General features: G+C 31.6%; 3 protein-coding genes across 3 annotated transcripts; 2 read left to right on the top strand and 1 right to left on the bottom strand.

Annotated features, from left to right (window-relative positions):
* Positions 1-6,308: 6,308 nt before the first annotated feature.
* On the top strand, positions 6,309-10,270 carry LOC137835995 (ADP,ATP carrier protein 1, chloroplastic-like). The gene is made up of 5 exons (XM_068644786.1): positions 6,309-7,227; positions 7,757-8,011; positions 8,642-8,785; positions 8,866-9,213; positions 9,659-10,270. Exons 1-5 carry the CDS (start codon positions 6,469-6,471, stop codon positions 10,004-10,006), a joined length of 1,854 nt encoding a protein of 617 aa, XP_068500887.1. The 5' UTR covers positions 6,309-6,468; the 3' UTR covers positions 10,007-10,270.
* A 2,274-nt stretch (positions 10,271-12,544) lies between these two features.
* LOC137835994 (coleoptile phototropism protein 1-like) lies at positions 12,545-15,655 on the top strand. Its single transcript, XM_068644785.1, has 2 exons — positions 12,545-13,366; positions 15,111-15,655. The coding sequence occupies exons 1-2, from the start codon at positions 12,674-12,676 to the stop codon at positions 15,471-15,473; spliced, it is 1,056 nt and encodes a 351-aa protein (XP_068500886.1). The 5' UTR covers positions 12,545-12,673; the 3' UTR covers positions 15,474-15,655.
* A 288-nt stretch (positions 15,656-15,943) lies between these two features.
* LOC137835993 (uncharacterized) lies at positions 15,944-19,819 on the bottom strand. Its single transcript, XM_068644784.1, has 7 exons — positions 19,413-19,819; positions 19,203-19,318; positions 18,993-19,111; positions 18,526-18,688; positions 18,202-18,425; positions 17,774-18,095; positions 15,944-17,300 (listed from the first exon to the last, which is right to left on the bottom strand). Exons 1-7 carry the CDS (start codon positions 19,575-19,577, stop codon positions 16,181-16,183), a joined length of 2,229 nt encoding a protein of 742 aa, XP_068500885.1. The 5' UTR covers positions 19,578-19,819; the 3' UTR covers positions 15,944-16,180.
* Between the last annotated feature and the right edge of the window lie 1,865 nt (positions 19,820-21,684).

Raw genomic sequence — 21,684 nt, 5'->3', positions numbered from 1 at the left:
TTTTTTATAACAGAACGAGTGTAACAGAAAGAGTGTGTGTAATTGTGATTGACATCGATTCCTAAACGATATAAGACTATATTTACTGTATCTATAACCATAAGCATGAGAAAAGATTTGGGTATTTGTGTTGGCATGCATGTATACGTGGTCCCTTTTTTTGTGATATGCTTTATTAAGTTTGCAGGTACTCCAAGCTATTTGGATTGTTGTGGTTTGAACCAGTTATATTATTGAAATATTCTTCATAATAATGTTCTTAGTAAAGACACAAACAATTAAACAATTCCAACACAAAGTCCAGACCAACTTTATCTTGTTCAGGAAACAATGATGTGCCTCATCTTTCTCAATTTTTTTAGTTTTACTTTTAACTTCAAAATATTCTCCATGCCCATGTAACTTTTTTATAAGGTTTTGTCACCATGGAAAAGTTATATTTGTTCTTGTATTTAGTTGTGGCTGGAAAAAGGGGAGTTCTAGAACATGAGAAAGTTTAAGCATCTCAGAATTCTCCATTTGATGATGATAAATTATGTGTATGAAGCAAAGTCAGAACAACTTTGTTTTTCAAACTAGTTTAATTTCACATTAATTAAAAATTAAAATATTTTATAGTATATAATTAGATGTAATTTTTTTATTTTATAAACTAAGATTAAATTAAACTTAAAATTCAACTTTTAATATCTATTTTAATAACACAATTACATTTAACCCTCTTATCCACACCTACCCATTATATAGGATTTGACATTTTAATTTTTTTTATTTTGTTGCTTCTAGTTCCAATGTCATTATGTAATTTTGCACATGAAAAAACATTCAATGTCTTGTTATTTCCCATTCACGAGAATAATTCATTGTTTTAAAGAACTGCATGTGAAAAAAATAACTAAAATAATCAAAACCAAGCAAAATTAAGAATCAATGCACAAATTTATGAAAGAATGAATGTGCTAATTAACAAAGACTTGGAAAGAGGAGTAATAAAAAATTGTGAAAATAACGTACTCTAGTTTAATTATATAAGGCGCATATTTTTTTAATATATAAAATTAGAATGAATATTAAATTTTAAAATTGAAATGAAATAGGTATATATATTATTGTCATTGTATTTCACTAATACTAAATAAAATGATTTTATAGAGAAATCTTTAAATTAGTTTAACTCAAAATTTTCAAAATAATATTTATATTCTATAATTTTTTTTGTTATTGTGAATTGAAGCAACCAAATAAATAAGTATAACTCAATCTTATACAAGGATGTGAAATCAATTAGAATATGTGAAATCAATTAGAATATGTTTGAAATAACTCTTATACTATATTAAGAATTGAACTTTGAATTTAACTCAACCCTATAAAAGGATGTAGGATCAACAATTGTTTATGCTCAAAATGATTTTGATATCACATTAAAAAGTGAACTTTGAGTCTAACTCAACCCTATAAAATATCTATAAATATTCATCATAATGTCTAATCAATGTAAGATCTCGAACACCTCCTCATACCAAACTACCAACTCGTGTGCAGTAAAACAACTTCATTAAAAAAGTTACATAATTTTTATATAGAAATCATATTTTAAAAACACCACTTTTTATTTTAAAATTGTATTTCTTAAACATAATCTATTTTTATAAAAAAATTTAAAATCTACTTATAAATTCGAAAAATTTACACCCAATTTTTCCCTCATGTCTCCTTTCCAAAAGACACATGGGTGTAGGTCCTATTCTCCTAATTCCTTGTTTTAAAAAAAATAAATAAATATATTTATAAGTATAATTTTTTAAATCCTACCAAACAAGGTGGTGTGAGGAACAAAAGGAATTAATGATCATGTGTTTGGGTGAATAATAAAACTAAGCATTAATGGCTTTAGGGTTTGTGGGAGACATTTGCATCATATTAGGGTTTGGGTATTAGTCTATTCAAGTGCAGATGCTAATTTTGTGGACACAATTCAAGAATTTTTATTATTAACTAATTAGATACTAATTGAGTCTTCTAAAACCTAATAATCTTATGGTCAATATTACTTCAGAAATAATTTTTCATTCTATTATAAATCGTGTTTAATTGGTTTTGAAGAATTTGTTGATAAATAATTTATCAACCATTTTGAAGCTTCGATTTATCTAACTTTTAATTGAGTTTATAAGATATAATTTATCTACACTTCATTTAAAATAGGCTTAACTTAAAAAAAAAAAACAATTGCATTTCAATTTTAAAAAGTTTGATATCATTATTTTAATGTTTTTTTAAAGGTTTAATGTAATCTTAATTTTTTAAAATAATTTAATGTGATGGTCTATTTTTTTAAAACGATTAAATTAGCTAATAACAACACTTATATGTGCAACGTAAAATTATTTAGGGAAATATATTTTAAAAAGAACAATCTAATAAAAAGATTATATTAAATTGTTTTAGAATGCATTTTTGTCTGTGATCATCTTCTCTCCCTTTTTGGCTAATAGAAATTTATTAAAATAATCAAGATTTTCACCAACTTTTGATACCATTTTTCTTATTTCCAAAACTGAAACAAAAGATGAATGAAGGCAATCTATGATCTATTTAATCTGTATCTCACTAAAGTTTCTCTTAAAAACATCATGAAGTAAATAAAAATTCCTATTACAATGCATTTATATCTTTTCTCAAACTTCTTTAAAAAAAAATCTGACTTCACAAAATCAATTTAAAAGTCATCTCTCATTTATATATTATATTTAATTTTATCTTTATTAGTAGAAATTTCAACATTCTCTTACATCAAGACATGAACATTTTGTGGATGATACTAGATATTTGTGATGGTTCAATGAAGACTTAAAAACAGATGAAATGATAGATTTAAATTTTTGTGATAGAATAGACTCTGCTTTTTGATAGAATAGACTCTGCTACCATACCCGATCAGAAAGTGAGTTTAAACTCAAATCATTCTCATAAAACAAGTTTCTAACGTTAAATTTGTTCCACTTACTCATTTTAAGTTAATATTGTGTCTAATTAATGTGAGATCTTAAAAAATTAAAGTAAAGAAAAATGAATTTTCCGGTTTCATATACATCAAGATACATGACATTGTTGTGTCACATTTAATAATTTGTGAAATTTAAAAAATATTCAAAAACTTAAAGTTCAATATTAACAATTTTTTTTGGATATTTATTATAGGTTTTGAGTGAGTATTTTGTGCGTATTGATTGTGCCTTTTTTACTTTCACAAGAAGCTTCCATAATAGCTATACTAAATTTAAGTTTTATAGTTGTAAATTAAATCACAAAGAGGCATACTACAAATTATCCTAATACGTTTTTATTCATATAGTTAATTATATTAATTTGCCAAATCACAAAATTTGTGAAGTAAAGGAAAAAGCTAGAATTTTGTGATTGGGAAATTTTCTCACTAAAAAAATAATTGTGATGAATTTTGGGATTATTTTTCTTAAACTTTTTAGATTTAACTACTCGTTGAATCTTAGGGTGAAAATATATATTCCATTATAACTTCGGGGGAAATTTGTATTTCTTTGCAATTTTAGACAAAAAAAAAAATAATGCATTTTTATAGCAAAATTCATATTTTGATGCAATTTTGAGCTGTAAAAATTTTACGGCCAATTTCTTTCACACATTTTTGTTGCCCTTTGTATTCAATGGTAATGAAAATTTGATCTCTGATTTGAAAATTTTATTGTGAGATAAGATAAATACTTTTTTTATGAAAAGTTTCAAAATGTAAAAGTATAAGAAAGTTTATTATATTGGATATGGAGGGCCAAAGTAACAAGATGAAGTGATGATTATTTCTTCCTGCACCTCCATAATTTCTTCTCTCACCTTCATATATTTTCGAATTTCTGAAAATGTCCCTCTATAATATTCTGGATTACATTTCATTTTTCAAATTTATAATTAGCTTCCGGATTATGTAATCTGGAAGCCTTTTTTCAGATGCATGATTACTTTTTGAATTATATAATCTGTAAGTTTTATTTAGCTTCCGGATTATGTAATCTGAAAGTCTTTTTTCAAATGTGTTTTGGATTATATATTCTGGAAACTAGTCTATGGGGGTGACACAAGAAGGATAAAAATATATTTTCATGTTGTGTATGGAGGTGGCAGAAGAAGATATGGAGGTGCAGGAAGAAACAGTCTGAAGTGATATATGTAATTAGGTTAAAGCCCAACTAACAATGGCCCGAACTCTAAAGACCCGAACTCTAAAGAGTAGGGCTAAGGCCCAAATAATGATGGTTCGAACTCTAAAGAGTAGGGCTAAGGCCCAAATAATGATGGCTCGAACTCTAAAGAGTAAGGTTAAGGCCCAGATAATAATGGCCCGAACTCTAAAGAGTAGGGCTAAGGCCCAACTAATAATGGCCCAATCTACGACGAAAGTATCAGACACTCTGGAGAAGCTTGGTTGTGAATGTGAATTAAAAGAGGTTTAATGAATTAAGTATTCAATAAAACTAATTTATTTTGAAAATAACAAAGGTTAGTTAAAACTTAGACTAAAATATTTAAACCAATATCTCACAATTTTTTTTGTTTTTTAATATTCTAAACTTTTCAGGATTATAGTAATAGATTGCGTTAAAGATTTATAATTATTTAACATTTGGTTGGAAAACTATAATTTATTCATTATTATCACATGCTTATTATATACCTAACTCCAATTTTATGCCTCACTTCTAAGTATGGAGTATAATTTGTTAAAAGCAATTAAAATTTTAGTTAAAAGTTGAAAAATGAATTATAAACTGTTAAAAACAAGTGGATAACAACTATAATATGTTATAAAATTATAATTGTGTTTGATGTTAAATATAAAAATGATATAAGTAAACACTTGTACATTATATGTTTATCATAATTTTTAATTTATTTGTTTGATAAAATATATTTTGAATATTTATTATTTTAATTTAAAATTAATATGACTTATTGTTTATAGATAAATTATTTCAATTATATTTAGTTCCAATTATTATATATTTTTATTCATATTATGTATATCATGCATGGTAAATTCTCAAATTTCAATAGAAAATGTTAACAAACTTTAACACACACATATATAAATAAATAAAAGAACAGTCCAAACATATGAGAAGGTTCTACAAAAAGGTATCTCTATGAAAAAATATAATATAATAATAAGGCTATGACTCAATTCCACGTTTACTTCTAATCAATCCATAACTCTCTAAGTTCTATCAATAGCTTATAACTTATTATAATTCTCATAATAATTTTTTAAATTTATGGTTTTAATAGAAGTTGTCAAGGTAAATATATTTCCCCCCAAGTTTTATTTCACTAAATATGAAGGCAAAATAATATATATAAGAAGTCATGTTATATTAAAATTATCAAATATTACCTTATTTAATATATTTTAATTAAATTATATTTTTTTTCAAAGCTCACTAGAAATAGATTAAAAGTTTTACTCACATAAATTATATACGCAAATTTTGTATTGATTTAAAATAATTAAGTATTCATTTACATATATCAGGATAATATATATTTTAAATATAAACAATTTGTTCGTTTTGTTATTATTTAGTTTTAATAAATTTAAGATCAATATCCATTATCATATAAAATTATAAATTAACGATTTGAAAAGTGATTGATGATATAATATTTAATAAATTTTACAACGTTATAATTTGATATATATATATAGATATAATTTATATTATTTCAAAATCATCTCATGATTTATCAGTGTGACTTTTAATAAATATCACATGGTTTAATATCCTTTGATTAATAATTTTTCAGAACTCAATGTAATTTTCTTTACATGGACAGTACATAAATTCCTATTAATTTAAATTTATTTAATAACTCATTTGTATACATAAAATTCAATGTAGTATATGTTTTTAGAGGTGTAATAAATACAAAAAGTTTAATGATTGTGTTATTGTCATTGTCTTTTAACAAAAATTGATATGGATAATTATAATGATATTAAATTTTTATCCCTCTTGATAAAATTATTACACTGTAATTTTTTGATGTGAAAAAAGGAAAAAAAAAATTAGGCTAAGTTTTGATTCACTTGGTAAGGAAGATCCTATGAAAGCTCTTTTGTTCCCTTCTTAGTTTGACCTTTTCCCATGCAATTTTCACTCCATTCACTGCAGTTTGTTGCCACACTCTCTCAATTTAACCAATACAATGTTGTTGTTTTTCCTTTGCACACAAATCTAAGGTTGTATTTTACTTTTGTTGTCTTGTTCAAAACCATGGAGAAAAGATATTTTATTAGTATCTGCTACCCTTTCATTCCTCCAAGAAAGATATATATAAACTTCTTCTCTATTCTCCACTGCAGCCACCTTATCTCTCTTTATCCCTCTGGTTCTTGCTTCAACTCCTCAAGGGAACTGAGAGATAGAGAGAGTCATGGATGTTGTTCTTCAAACCAGAGGCCTTCTCTCTCTTCCCACAAACCCCATTAACAAGGTCTCACTTTTACACCCCTCACAGGGTTTAAGGCAGAGGCTTTTCTCACCCAAGCCAAAAATCCTTGCTGCCCCTTCTCTTTCCTTCAATGGGTTCCAAAAAGTCTCACCAAAAGCCAATGTCTTTGTCCAAAGGGACAACAGTAAAAGTTTGTTCTTGTGCAGGGCAGAGGCTTCTGCAGCTGCAGCCTCCTTTGGGGAGCCAGAAACTGAGAAACCGAAGCTTTTGGGTGTGGAAGTTGCCACCTTGAAGAAGATTGTGCCTCTGGGGATGATGTTCTTTTGTATCCTCTTCAACTACACCATCTTGAGAGACACAAAGGACGTGTTGGTTGTGACGGCCAAAGGAAGCAGTGCTGAGATTATTCCGTTTCTCAAAACTTGGGTGAACCTTCCCATGGCCATTGGCTTCATGTTGTTGTACACTAAGTTGGCTAATGTGTTGTCCAAACAAGCTCTCTTTTACTCTATAATCCTTCCCTTCATTGCCTTCTTTGGGGCGTTTGGTTTTGTTCTGTACCCTCTCAGCAATTATATCCACCCAGAGGCGTTAGCGGATAAGCTTCTTAACATCCTTGGCCCACGGTTTCTTGGTCCTCTTGCAATTATGAGGATATGGAGCTTTTGTTTGTTCTATGTCATGGCTGAATTGTGGGGGAGTGTGGTCATTTCGGTGCTGTTTTGGGGTTTTGCCAATCAGGTTGCTTCATTGTTTGAACTTTGAGCCTGCTTTGTTAAATGGTTTTGGTTTGTGGCTTGATTTTTGTTATAGAATGTGTTGATGGATGCCATCCTCGTCTTATTATTTTTAATTATGGTGTGTTAACATGCTTCTCGATATCATCATCATGATTGTCTATTGTTTGTTGAATTTTTTTTTTTACTTCTTATCTTGTTTTGGTCATATTCATTTGTATTCTGCCTCTTTCTCTATAGCTTAGCCGCTCTGCTTATGATGAGTCACATGAATGTTGCTATCAATTTTTGCTTGTTGAATTCGATATTGTTAAGTTTTGTTTCATTTGTGATAATATGCATATAAATCTTATCTTATCTGGATAAGATGCCAATCATGTGATGATGACAGGAGAAGGTGTTGAATCCTCTAATGTTATGTTTTAAACATGTTTTCCATTTTGAACTACTTCATGCAAATAATGAATATAAGGTATAAAGATGAACATGATGCTGTGTGGTTCTGATTTTTAAGTTCTTTTTCTTTTGTGCAGATAACAACTGTTGAGGAAGCAAAACGATTCTATCCTTTATTTGGACTTGGAGCCAATGTAGCCCTTGTGTTCTCTGGTCGAACAGTGAAATACTTTTCTCATCTTAGGAATAATTTAGGTCCTGGAGTTGATGGTTGGGCCATCTCTCTAAAAGCAATGATGAGCATAGTTGTGGGCATGGGACTTGCAATCTGTGCCATATATTGGTGGGTGAATAGCTATGTTCCACTTCCTACACGTAGCAAGAAGAAGAAGGTAGTTTTTTGCCAGACATATATACTGTCATGCATTCATTTTTTCTACCTTAGAGACAGGTTGAAGCATGTCCATTCTATTGTTTCAACTGATTCCATTTTTTTTGTTTTATTCTTGAGTCTACTATTTAGGTTGTTGAGGCAACTGAAAGCAAATTAAATAAATAATATATCATTCCTCATTATTTTTTGTTTCTAATGTGTGTCTGGTGTTAAATGGTACAGGGTGTTAAAAAACTGGCTTTCAACATGATATTAAGAGGAATGTAGTATGATTAACTCATTATCATTTCTTTGCCTGTGTGAAGTTATCAAAGTTATTTGGTGTTATCCCCATTATTTTAATGTGTTGAAAAATATGAATCATATCTTATTGGAACTGTACAATTCACTCTTTGGAACCATATCACATCCTCGATAGGATAAAATAGGATGAATTGAGACGGTATTTTGTAAGTACATAATTATCTTGAATAAATTTAATTTTTTTTTTCGATCTCTCATAAAGAACAAGATGTTTCTTTTGTTTTTTTTTCAACAATTTCTGAATAGACCTATAAGTAGATTCGAATCCATTTTTTACTAATATTTTGAAATAACTAACAATTTACCTTGTTATGGATTTTTCCAGGAGAAACCCAAAATGGGAACAATGGAGAGCATAAAATTTTTGGTATCTTCAAAATATATAAGGGATCTTGCCACTCTAGTGGTTGCATATGGAATTAGTATTAATCTTGTTGAGGTTACTTGGAAATCAAAGCTCAAAGCTCAGGTAATGTAAACCTCTGTTGCCTTTGGTTTTACTACTGGACATTGGAGTCTGCTCTTTCTCAAACTCTGCAACTTGTGCAGTTTCCTAGCCCCAATGAGTACTCATCTTTTATGGGAGACTTTTCAACTGCAACTGGAATTGCTACATTTGCAATGATGCTTTTGAGCCAGTTTATATTTGACAAATATGGCTGGGGTGTTGCTGCCAAGATCACCCCCACTGTCCTGCTTTTAACAGGAGTTGGTTTCTTCTCTCTCATACTATTTGGTGGCCCAGTTGCTCCTGTTATTGCAAAATTCGGAATGACTCCACTGCTAGCTGCTGTATACGTGGGTGCATTGCAGAACATATTCAGCAAGAGTGCTAAGTACAGTTTATTCGATCCCTGCAAAGAAATGGCCTACATACCCTTGGATGAGGACACCAAGGTTTGGATTTTTATCCACCACAATCATATTTGTGCAAAATCAGCATGCAACTTCCACACATTTGAGAATTGATGATTTAGTTAAAACATATATAGAGTCAAGATTGTCTAAATTAATGGTCTTTACTCTAGTTAAATAATGTTTTTATCTGCTATAATCATGTGCAAACCTGATCATTCAATCATGTTGTGATATTCTACGTCGACCAGAGACTGTCGACCAGAGACTGTCGACCAGAGACTAGAGATTAGAGCATTTCATAATATATAAGTGGGTGCAAACCTCACCTCATAAGTCGGTTTTATGATTTTGAGTTAGACTTAAAATCTCCTTCTTAATAAATCATATATGGTCAAGATTGTTCAAGTTAAATTTTCTCGTTAGAATGTTGCAGCTACAAACAACCACTTGTAATATGACTTGTACTAAATTCCTTTGCTTGTAGGTGAAGGGGAAGGCAGCAATTGATGTAGTGTGCAATCCATTGGGGAAATCTGGTGGAGCTTTGATTCAGCAGTTCATGATCTTAACTTTTGGTTCACTGGCTAATTCAACTCCATACCTGGGAGGGGTGCTTCTGGTGATTGTTCTTGCCTGGTTAGCAGCAGCCAAGTCTCTTGATTCTCAGTTTACTGATCTGCGAAGAGAAGAAGATCTTGAGAGAGAGATGGAAAGAGCAGCTGCTGTAAAGATACCAGTGGTGGCCAAGGATGAGGATGGAAATGGTTCTCTTGCAAGTGTTCCACTGTTGAATCCAACAACTGGTGGTGACTCCTCAAGTACATTGAATTGAACTCAACTCCTCACAGATTTTAAGCTTAAACTTCATTGAATTGCAAGGAAGCAGGAGGAGTCAAGCTCAACTCATGAGATGTGTTAGCTCAAACTATTAGTTTAGGTCTTTGTCCAATGAGTTTGATTCTCACTTTTTTGTTTCAAGTCTAGTTATTGTTACTTTTGTTCCATAGATAAATGATTTTCTTTTCTTCCCTCAATATGAACCTTTCCTATTTGGTAGAACATTGAATAAAAAATGAAAGAATGAACACATTTGTAATTTTTGTTTCAAATGAGTTCATTGGTTACAAGGAGCTATGCACCCTCTGCTCTCTCTCACACACACAAATAATAAAATGAATAGAAAATAACTCTGCATTTAAGGTTTATTATGTAAGATATTTTTGAATTGATGGAATGGAAGCATTGTATTGACTCTAAGTTTTGTCAAATCCTAACAACAGATTCTCTATTACACTTTTCTACCACATATGTTATTATTGTTAAAATTTATTTATTGAAAATTACAAAATGAAGAATGAGAAATAAAACTTGCTAAAATTTGTGATTTCAATAAAATTTTAAGAATAAGAAAGTGTTGTTAATATTTCTCTTTTATGGGTCCTACATATCAAACTGAGGACTAATATGGAGCACTTACAAATTTTATTAACTTTGGCATGATCTTTTCGAAATATAAAAAAAGGATATTCTGAAGAATCCATGTCTATTTCAGAATAAATGAAATATTTCAGAATAAATGAAAGGTGGTGAAGAAATTTGGGTGGTGTAGAAAGAATCACCTGACACGGGATTAATTTATTGAGGCCCAACTCCCAAAAGCAGTGTACATTTTGAATCCAATTGAGAATATTTGTCGAAGCTGCAACAGAGGCAAATTCTCACTACACCTCCATATTTTTTTTTAATTTCAATATTACTCTTTTGAGTATATGTAAGGATTTATTTTTAGTAAAGAGTGTGGTGACTTCTTCATTTTTAAGTGGTATTGGTTACTTGTGGTGGTTGGTGATTGTTCATTGAAGTGAGTTTTGTAGTATTTTTACCATTCATTTTTTGTTTGCTTATTTCTTTTTTCATTTTTATTTGTATATTGCATTGTAAAATCCATAACACTCCTTATTATAATATGTATTTTGAATTGTGTAATCTGAAAGGTAATTTTGGATCTAAAAATACCTTCTCAATTGTACTATCTGGAATATATTTTAAAATTACATTTCAGATTATACAATCCGAAATACAAATCATAGTAAATAGATATTACAGATTGTATAATCCAGAAGTTATTACTGGATTCAGAAATACCTTTCTGATTCTGTAATCTTAAATGAATTTTTTATTTAAAAAAAAATATTATAAATTGTAGAATCTGGGAGATTTAAATAGAAAAAGTAACAATTTCTAGATTGTAGAATCCAAAATGTATTTTTTCTAAAACAAGATGGCTTTTTCGCCTAGTCTATGGAGTGACAGGAGAAAGGTGCAAAAAGAAATAGCCCAAAAAGCTACAGGCAGCAATGAAATTTTGCCATGGAAAAGTGACACGTGTGGAAGCAAATAATTTTGAATTGAATAATATAACTATATTTTAAATAGCATAGTAAAATAGAAAATGGTTGATGATAATCAGAGGTAGATATGTCTGGTTCGAAAGCAACAAATAAGTAAGCATTGATGCAAAAACAAAATTTGGCATTTACATAGGCCCCTCTCACCTTTCCATTTCCTTCACTCTGTGCCAATTGCCAACTGCCCTGCACAATCCTAATGGATGCTTCCTTACATATACTCTCATGTAAATGTATGTGGCTTTATAAAGTACACAAGTATCCTCCAACTTTTGTTTTTATATTCTTCTTTTGCTCATGTAAATGGAACAAGTCCAGATCTCTCACGCATTCCATTCAAACATTTTATGGTATATAAGTGGATGAAAGTCTCATCGATTTTATAAAGTTGAATTAGGTTTAAAGTTCACTTCTTAATATGTGTTATTAAAGTCTATTCTAACAAGAGTTTTGTTCAGTTTAGTCTATTCTAACAAGAGTCTATTCTTGAATCAGATTATCTGCTATCTATCTGATCACCCATAAACGTAAATATATAGTCCTATGTACAAGTTGACATATCTAGACGGATGTGTTCTTAATATATTATTAGAGTATATTCTAGCGAGAGTTTGTTCGGCTTATCACGTTATCCGCTATCGAACACCCATAAACGTAAATATATAATCCTATGTACAAGTTAACATATATGATCGGATGTGTTTTTAATATGTTATTAGAGTCTATTCTAGTGAGACTTTGTTTGGTTGATTAGGTTATCTGATATCGGACCACCATAAACGTAAATATATAGTTTCATGCACAAATTGACATATCTCGACAGATATGTTGGAGATCAGACATCGACTAGAGATGAAGATCTTGTTTAAAGTTCACTTCTTAATACAATACATAAATATACAATACATAAAGATAAGATGCAGAGAAAACAAAGTCCTTTTTAAGTTCGATTTTGGGTTGTAATTACTTTTGTTCTGTATGCTGGTTGGCTTCATTTAACGAAGTGCTTATCTCTCTTCTCTCGCTAGTTTTATAACAAGCAAGACACTGGCATAGAATTGCGAAGCTGCAGTGGCGTGTGAGTGGTGGAAATGAAGAAGCAGTGTTGTGAAGAATCAGAGAGAACTGTTGGATCCTGCGAATGTTGGTTGGATGATGCATGCATCGTTGACATGGATTGCTTTGTGAAGACCCTTTCAAGCATCAAACAGAAGGGTATTCGTGCAGACTTGATCGGTTCCATCATCACTCATTATGCTTCCATTTGGCTCCCTGACCTCTCTGAGCATGGTGTCACCACTCAATTCCAATCCCCCCAAAGCATCACCAATTCATGGATGAAGAAGAGGTTCTTTGTGGAGACCTTGGTCAATGTTCTGCCTCCTGAGAAGGATTCTGTGCCATGCAACTTCCTCCTTCGCCTTCTCAGAACCGCCATCATGGTTCGGGTTGATGCTGCTTACAGAGCTGAGATTGAGAACCGCATTTCCTCGCAGCTAGATCAAGCTTCTCTCAAAGAGCTCATGATACCCTCCTTCAGCCACACCTGTGGAACTCTCTTGGATGTTGAGCTTGTTCTCAGGTTGGTGAAGACGTTTTTGAGCATGGACCGCGACGGTGCTGCTCTGGTTAAGGTGGCCAAGTTGGTGGATTGCTACCTTGCTGAGGCTGCTGTGGATGCCGGTTTGTCCTTGTCTGAGTTTCGTGCACTTGCTGGAGTTCTTCCAAGCCATGCAAGAGCCTCAGATGATGGCTTGTACAGAGCCATTGACACTTATCTAAAAGTATGTCTTCTCATTTTAGTTTCAAATTATTTGATGAAAGAACTAGATTTTAAACTTAATTTAATCTTATAAAACTGACTTATGGTGAGATTTTCACTCATTTATATACTATGAAATATCTTAATTTCTAGTTGGTTTTAGATCTCCAACACACTCTTCATGTCGAGGCTACCAACTCGTGTCTATCTATTATGGGTGGTTCGATAACGGTAATCTGATAAGCCCAACAAACAATTGGTAGGATAGATTCAAAAATGACTGGGATATTATATTAAGAAGTGGACAAGTCTAACTCAACCTTATAAAACTGACTTATAAAGTGAGATTTGCATATATTTATATACTATGAAATGTCTTAATCTCTAGTCGATTTGTGATTTCAGAAAAATACAGATAAAGTTAATGTTTCTCTTGTTAGAATTGGAGTTAATGTTTCTTTTGTTAGAATTGGAGTTTCACCTGTAAACAAACTTTGTATTAAAAATCAAAGGTGAAACTCCAATTCTAAATGGAAAACAACAACAGAAAAACACCTATAGAATTGTCTGTAAGTTTTGTTGCTTCTTTGATTCATCAGAGGTAATTTTTATGTGATTCTTGACTCTTAATTTACGTATTGATTCCAAGGAGGGAGATGATGGATTAAAACCCTTCATTCTGCATATCCTGGAAAATGCATCTTATGTTGTCACTGGCATAAGATTCTTTTGAGAGGGAATAGGTGAAGTGAAACTGAAATAACATAAATGTGCGTCATGTGGGGCTACTAGATCATAACTGTGAGAAATTGTTTTCAAGATTTGGCTTTTCTCTTGTCCCACGCACTGATACATATAAAAGCTTACGCAAATGCTTTACTGAAATGGAACGTAATTAATGCTCTTTTGAGAACAGAAAACTCTTTCTAGTTTAGATGTTAAAGCTTGGCTTTTCCTTCTGGTTGTTCTGTGCATTTATTACTTGTTGCCAATCCAAAAGGTGCATCACTAGCCTCCTAAATTTAGGTAACCCGTCACGTACAAGTAGGACTATATTAGTAGTTAGTCTTCCCACATGTTATTTGAATAATACAAACTTGTCCTATTGCTGATTAGAACTTCATTTCACCATTAAAATATCATCACTTTAGACAGTACTTGATGGGGACATGCATGTTAGTAGTTATTGCTCAAAATTTATGTTGATAATCATGAACTAAACTATAGTCCTAGATTAGATATCGTTTCAAGACTTGAAGATTTGAGAAGCATGATTCTTTCACTATTTGTGGTGGTGAGAGTATACGAGACTCAGGCACACCTCTTAAATGGAATGTCCGTGTGGGACACATGTATCGAACACTGACACTCGTACGACACATATATGTGAAGTGTCTAATTTAAAAAAATATTTGTTAGATCACTCACAACGGTTCCAACACAATTTTAAAAGAAAAATACATTAATTTTCTAAAAACTTAAACTTATTGTATAAATTTTTATTGTAATTATAAAAATAATGACCAATTCTTTTTGAACTAGTAATGAGAAACATCTTTTTGCTACAAAAAAAACTAAGACATACTTGTGTACATAAATTTTTATTGTCAATTTATATAATTCATAATTATATAATATATAAATTCGTGTCCATGTCCTACATTTTAGAGATTATACATATTCGAGTGTCCGTGTCGTACCAGTGTCCCTGTGTGTTTGTGATACATTATGATTTTGAACCTCTAAACTCTGGTTATGTGTTGTAGGCACATCAAGGTGTGTCAAAGCAAGAAAGGAAGGGCCTGTGCAGACTTCTTGATAGCAGGAAACTGACACCAGAGGCCTCACTTCATGCAGCTCAAAATGAAAGGTTGCCTGTGAGAGCTGTGATTCAGGTGCTGTTCTCTGAACAAGCCAAACTCAACCGCCAAGTAGATTGGAGTGGCTCCTTCAGCTTGAGGAGCCCAAATGGAGGCCTTGACCCACTGGGACGCTGCCTTTCAAAGAGAGAAATGAATGCTCAGCAGCTGGAGATAAGGAAGCTGAAGGAAGATGTTAACAGGCTGCAAAACCAGCTGAATGCCATGAAAGTGCAGATGGAGAAGAAGAAGGGCTTATTCAAATGGTAGAAACTTGGAATCAATACGTAAATTAAGAGGCATTCATTTCTAGAATGATGAATACGAGAGTAAGAAGTAACAATAGAAATTAAGGTCATTCAAATTTCTAGAACCTAAACAACTACTATGTTTGATTATGATGCACGAGTTGTTTTAATAAATAGTATATATAATTAAATTAGATTTAAATATGCTGTTCTTTTTTACTATAATGTAAAATTGATTTTTTCCCTAATCTAAATTTTAGACCTCTTGAAAAGTGATAGTGTGGAAACTATTAGAATGAGTCATTGTTAAACGAATTTTCACTGTGAATTATATTACTTGTTTTGGTTTCTAAAATTAGTTTTTATTTAGTGATTTTGTTGCTGTGCTTAATTCTAATAAATAAAGCAAATGTTGCATTAAAGGGCATTAACGGGAATTCAAAATTCAGTTTTTGCGAAGCAGAAAAAGTAAAAGAAAAAGAAACCTAAATTGCTTGGCAGCAAAAACAAGCTGTTATCACTTATCAAATATTTGACAACTTTGAAATCTTATACACAAATACAAAACAATGGCTACATTTCACACACTTATTTTCTCTCCTTTTTTTTTGGATTATAGATTTCACTAACTTTATTCAACTAAACACAACTCAAATTGTAAAATCATCAAGAAACAAAAGGTACAAAAAAATGCATTATGCATAGCATCAATCAAATGTATCTGTGTATTCATAAATTTACAGCTTTCTTGATTGTCTTGAAGGATGACCTCAAGAAACTGTTTGAGGCTGCAAGATCATCACTTGCTGTTGGCTTCTTCCGAATGCAGTCCACACCTTTTCTGATACCAAAAAGCAAAGATGGAGATGATGGAATTCTCCTCAGGGTCTTGGCACTCTCTGATCTAGGAAGAAGTCTTTTTTCCTTTTTATGTTCTTCCTTTTTCTGCATCCCTTCAACATTAGGAGTGCAATTTCCTTCACCTATGCAAGCTTCTTCAGAGTAATTTTTATGTCCTGTAGGCAAAACACTGCTAGACTCATTTTCTATTGTATCTTCTTGATTCTTGTCTTCAAGAAGTTGCAGCTGCTTCTCTTTATAATCAGAATCTGAAACTTTTGACATCTTCAACTCCTTTTGTGGGAACTTCTGATTCAGTTGTTGGATTATTTTTTCTTCAGTTCTATGAGAAGCATTTTCATTTGTTTCTTCTGGATCAGTTCCTGGTTGTGGACTATTTTCCAAAAGCATTTGAAGCCACTTCTCCACATTCCCTTTTCCACGTTGCTTTCTGGTTTCTTCATCTTCCTCGATTTCTGTCTCATGTTCACCTGTGAATGAAATGCCACAACTCCTCTTGCCTTCTCTGATTTTAAGCTTCTCAAGTCTTTGCTCAATTGAGTTTTCTTCTTCCAATGCAACAACACCTGATGTAGTATGCTCCTCTAGCTTCTCTTCTGTGTCATCTTTAGCAGGCATTTTCATCTTCTCTTCTTTATCTTCCTGCTTTTGCTCCTCGTTTGCAGAGTAGTCAACTTCGGATGCCCTTTGTTCCTCCTCTAATAACACTCTGAGCTCCTTGTGCCAAGGTGTTCTTGGTCTGGGCCCAGGCAAGTAAAGAGCAGGTTTACTCTCTCTCTCTTCTAAAGTGGCATAATCTATTCTTGACCTTTTCCTTCCTTGCTCCCATTCAGGTCTAATCTGCTTCTCTATGTCATCTCTTTGTTTGTATTTCTTGTGAAGATCTTTCTCTGCACCATCACAAATTGCCTTCTGTGCTTCAAGTCTAGCCATTAGTGCATTAGTTGCAGCCAGGTTCAATCTTACCTGTTCCTTATAAATAACACTCCTGCAACAGAACCAATTATTAAAAACGAGTAGTTGCAGTCCAAAGAAAAACATTTATTATGTGTAAAATACAAGAAAAACACTCCACTCAAGTTAATAAGACATTTTTAAGTAGTTCACACTCTTAAGAAATTTAGTTAATTTAGTTGATAACAATAAATTTGTCAGTAATTTGTATGGTAGTTCCAAAATTATCCTATTGTATTTAATGCCAAAGTAGTTGAGTGAAGCTTGTGTATTCATACTATTTATATTCTCTAAAATCATATTTAAATAATTAATGTATCAGAAAAAAATAATTTTCTCAAAAGGGTTCTTAGAAGTAGGGACAAAGGAGTAGCCTTTTTAAGTTTTGAGAGTGTCTAGGGCACAGTTAATGCCCTTTACCAAGAAAATATAAAGAAAAGTACTATTGGTAATAACAAGAAAATACACTCTCTAACACCATTTCAATTCTCTGGTAGTGGGACTTACTGGTGCATGGTGTCCCTAATCATCTTCTCTAGCATAATCCTGTAAGAAGATTGAGCCTCAGCTAACCGTCTGCACTTTTCTGCCTTCCTTTTACGTTTTATGAGAGCCAATTCCAGGTCTTGAATAGTGAGCTTTTCTTCCTCATTTTTGAGATTCATTTCATTCACTTCATCGTCTAGCTTCTGTATTTCTGACTGCATTTTTGTAGTTTCCTCTCTTTGCTTCAGGGAATCTCTAGCCATGACAATTGCTTGGTAGGGGTTTTTCACAAAATCTGGATCTTCATTTTCTTTAAGATTGCCATTTCTTTTCCTTGCAGCTACTGAAAAGAGTTTCAATCAGAGGATGGTCAGATACAAAATCAATCTCTATCTTCAAATCATTTAACCAATTCAAATTTTGAACGATAATCATCAACTGCCACCAACCTATTGCAGGAGACATTGGCCTTGGCTTCCTATTGTAATCGAGTTGTCTCAAAGCTAATGCATCACAAGGTTCCCTTCGAGATTCTACTATTGCCGCCGGAGCCAGGCCTAACTCTTCTTTCAAACCAAAAAAGTGTTGTGGAAAAGAATGAGAATCCACTATTTGTGAAGCATTCAATTCTTGATTTTCTCCTTCATAGAACAAAAATGAAAAGGCCCTGTGCCTGTCATTTGCAAATACAAATACCATTACCCTTCCACTACACGTCCAAGAAAAATTGAGAAACAAAAATAAAATAAAGAATCAACAAAAAAAATCCATGCCTGAAGTCTGAATTTGATGATGCAAAAACAGACAGGAACTGGTTCACAGATATCCCCAATTGGAAATCCCACCATGGCACCAAGAATTCCAGCTTGTTTTTCTTCCTCTTACAGACTTGCCGCTGCAATATCCTTAGATTGCTAAGAACAGTCAAACCCCCCCCTGCATTGCCATACCAAAGGAGCAAAATCACAACCCAATTGAATTCCACTTCTACACATTCTCAAAACATAAAAAGAAAAGAAAAGAAAATTACTTGAACAAGGAAACCAGTGATCACACCATGTGACACACACACACACCCCAATTGAATTCTACTTCTACACATTCTCAAAACAGAAAAAGAAAAGAAAAGAAAATTACTTCAACAAGGAAAACCAGAGATCACACCATGTGACACACACACACACCCCAATTGAGTTCCACTTCTACACATTCTCAAAACAGAAAAAGAAAAGAAAATTACTTGAACAAGGAAACCAGTGATCAACGTCCCAAGCCAGAGGAGAGGCCGAATCTGCGTGATAATAGATCACATTGCCATAACCATCCACTCGAATTACAGCAGGGTCAAAGCCAGCATTCCTGAGATTCGCCATATTGTCAATAACACAACACAAACAATGCATAAGAAATCAAAATTGAAACTTTCAGAATCTTCCAAATTGCAACCTACCCCAGATGGCGGAGCTGCTTCCACAAGACACTGACAAAGATCTTAGGCTTGCTGGTCGCCTTAGCTTTGGGATCAATAATCGGAAACATCTCATCCAAATCCCTAGCTCTCTCAGCCTAAAACAGCAAGCAACAATACAAAATTCTTGAATTCAAACTCAAAACTTGCTTAAAAAGTGTTCTTTACTGAAAGATCAATTTTTTTCTTTACCTCTTGTTCTTGCAAAGCATAAGGGATGAAGGTAAAGGGAGGGCCATGGCTGTAGGTACTGAAACCCCTGTCACGGCAGAGTTTTGCGAAGGCTTTAGGGTAGCCAAGGTTCTCATTCACTAGCATTTCATCTGGGGCGAACCCATAATCCTCAGCTTCTGCCATTACCCTTTGGATGGGGTTTGAAGTTGTTGCAGTTTTTGTTTTTGTGGGAGGAGGAGGAGCGTGTTCTGTTTTGTGTTCTGTTTGGTTTGGTTGAAGTAATGTACCTAAGACGAAGACAACCAACGGTCGAATCGAATTTAACTTTCAAAGGTTTGAAACTGAACAAATGAAATTAAAGATTGGGGTCACTTTACATTCTATGTAATAAATTTGGTGCAAGAGGGTTCCCTCTCTATACTACTAACATGGTAACGGTTACAAAGGAGTAGGATATGTCATACTCAATCATCTAGTTTTTGTTAGGACTAGAGTGCCCCTCAAATAATTGTGATTTTAATATAATTTTAAAATGATTTATTTTAGTATAAAATTATTTTTTTTCTAGTTATAAGAGTATGATTGTCAATATATCATATTTCATATAATTTGTTAGTATTTTTTTTAATGTTTAGAGACTAAAGTGTTCAAAATGTTACTTTAATCAAAGATACTTATTTATAATATTTTTTATTTTATTTATTTATTTATATTTTATATAAAAGATTATGAGTATTAATATGTTAACAACCATGCATCCTATTGTAACTAGAAAGAAAAATAAATTTTTATTAAAAATGAAGTAATTTTGAAATTGTTTTGATTAGATCACACTTGTAAGCTATGTCTTTCAATTTAAAATTGTTAAAATAATATTTTTTAAAATTATTTCTTCTATTTTTAAGAGTTGTAGTATGGAACAACTCAATGTTGTGGATGGTGGATTTATAATTTTCATAGGTTCATATTTTAAAATTGATTTGTTTTAGATTGATTATTTATTTTAATTTTGTAAGCAAAAGGAATAGAGTGGGTGAAGTGTAGTTCTTGTTGTTGTGCATTAATTAATGTGATGGAAAAATTTTGAAATCAGGAAGCAAGAAATGATTTTGTAACAAATCCATTTGGTTTGAGAAAATTGAGGGCACTGTTTTGAAAAAAGGTACCAAAAAGTGTCTTTTATTTCAAACAAAGTACACTCCCAAAAAAGAAACAAAATTGTTGTAATATAGAGGCATGCTCTTAGTGGGTTAACGGTACTTAGGTGGAAAAACTTGGTCTCTCTATGTTGTGTTTTTTCTTTGTCTTCAAATTTTTATGGTACTTAAGTTTTCCATCATACCATTGGATTTGGTGCTGGAAAATATTGCACTCAATTGCTCCATTTTTGGTACCTTTTTAATTAACCCTACCATTCAATCCTCTTTCAACTCTATCATCATTCATCACGCTCTTTCACTATCATATCATATCATATCCTCTTATATACTATCTTTCTTATGTTCTTTTTTGAAAAAATCCAATTATTTATATTTAATAAGTTAAAATTTAATGTTTATATTATTTTAATTAATTTTTTAATTTTTTTTTCTATATCTATATAAAATGAAAATTCCTCATTTGATATATTGTTTTAATATATAACAGTAAGTAATCAGATATATCCTTTTGATATTAATTGCAATATTAGAAGATAAATAAAATGTGTATGTGGTTATTTTGAAGATGTGATAGTTTTCGTCTACTAATTTCTCTCTTGTGAGTAATCTTTATGATGATTTTGTGTTGTGATCTTAAAATATTATTGATGGGAAATTTATTTACCTTCAGATTAAATTGGAGAATCTGTATAGTTATAAATAAATGTCGAAATAAGAATTGAGAAAAGTAAATAATATATTAGTGTGTATGTTTGTAATTGAAATTATTAAAATACAATGTTTTGAAAAAAAAAAGATATATGTTGGAACAAAAAGAATAAATGTATATTAGAACGTGGAATATAATTTTAAGAACAAACCCCATTTTGGTATTTTGAAAGTGTTTCTATTACATTAATTATTCAAATTAAGAAAATTTTAAATATAGCCAAAAGTTTTAATTGTTCCATCTAAGTTTTTTTAATTTAAGTATTTATTATCATTTTGATTCTTAAATATATGTGAATATTATTATCGAAGAAACATTTTTTTTTAAAAAATTTAGATTAGTGTGTGATGAATAAATTTAATTTTCAATGACTTATTGAAATCTGTTTACAGTTCCAGAGACTAATGTGCCATTGACAAAC

The sequence above is a fragment of the Phaseolus vulgaris genome, chromosome 5 (assembly GCF_000499845.2).
Source record: "Phaseolus vulgaris cultivar G19833 chromosome 5, P. vulgaris v2.0, whole genome shotgun sequence".
NCBI lineage: Eukaryota > Viridiplantae > Streptophyta > Magnoliopsida > Fabales > Fabaceae > Phaseolus > Phaseolus vulgaris.
This window is presented reverse-complemented; position numbering and strand designations above follow the sequence as displayed.

Bases quoted from the DNA above. Each gene is read 5' to 3' on its own strand.
- LOC137835993 (XM_068644784.1), bottom strand. From the start codon at position 19,577: ATGGCAGAAGCTGAGGATTATGGGTTCGCCCCAGATGAAATGCTAGTG. The intron at 19,319-19,412 runs GTAAAGAAAAAA...TTGCTGTTTTAG, and splicing joins ATGCTTTGCAAGAACAAGAG to GCTGAGAGAGCTAGGGATTT. The intron at 19,112-19,202 runs GTAGGTTGCAAT...GGCGAATCTCAG, and splicing joins AAGCAGCTCCGCCATCTGGG to GAATGCTGGCTTTGACCCTG.
- LOC137835994 (XM_068644785.1), top strand. From the start codon at position 12,674: ATGAAGAAGCAGTGTTGTGAAGAATCAGAGAGAACTGTTGGATCCTGC. The intron at 13,367-15,110 runs GTATGTCTTCTC...TATGTGTTGTAG, and splicing joins CCATTGACACTTATCTAAAA to GCACATCAAGGTGTGTCAAA.
- LOC137835995 (XM_068644786.1), top strand. From the start codon at position 6,469: ATGGATGTTGTTCTTCAAACCAGAGGCCTTCTCTCTCTTCCCACAAAC. The intron at 8,012-8,641 runs GTAGTTTTTTGC...GGATTTTTCCAG, and splicing joins CACGTAGCAAGAAGAAGAAG to GAGAAACCCAAAATGGGAAC. The intron at 8,786-8,865 runs GTAATGTAAACC...CAACTTGTGCAG, and splicing joins AATCAAAGCTCAAAGCTCAG to TTTCCTAGCCCCAATGAGTA.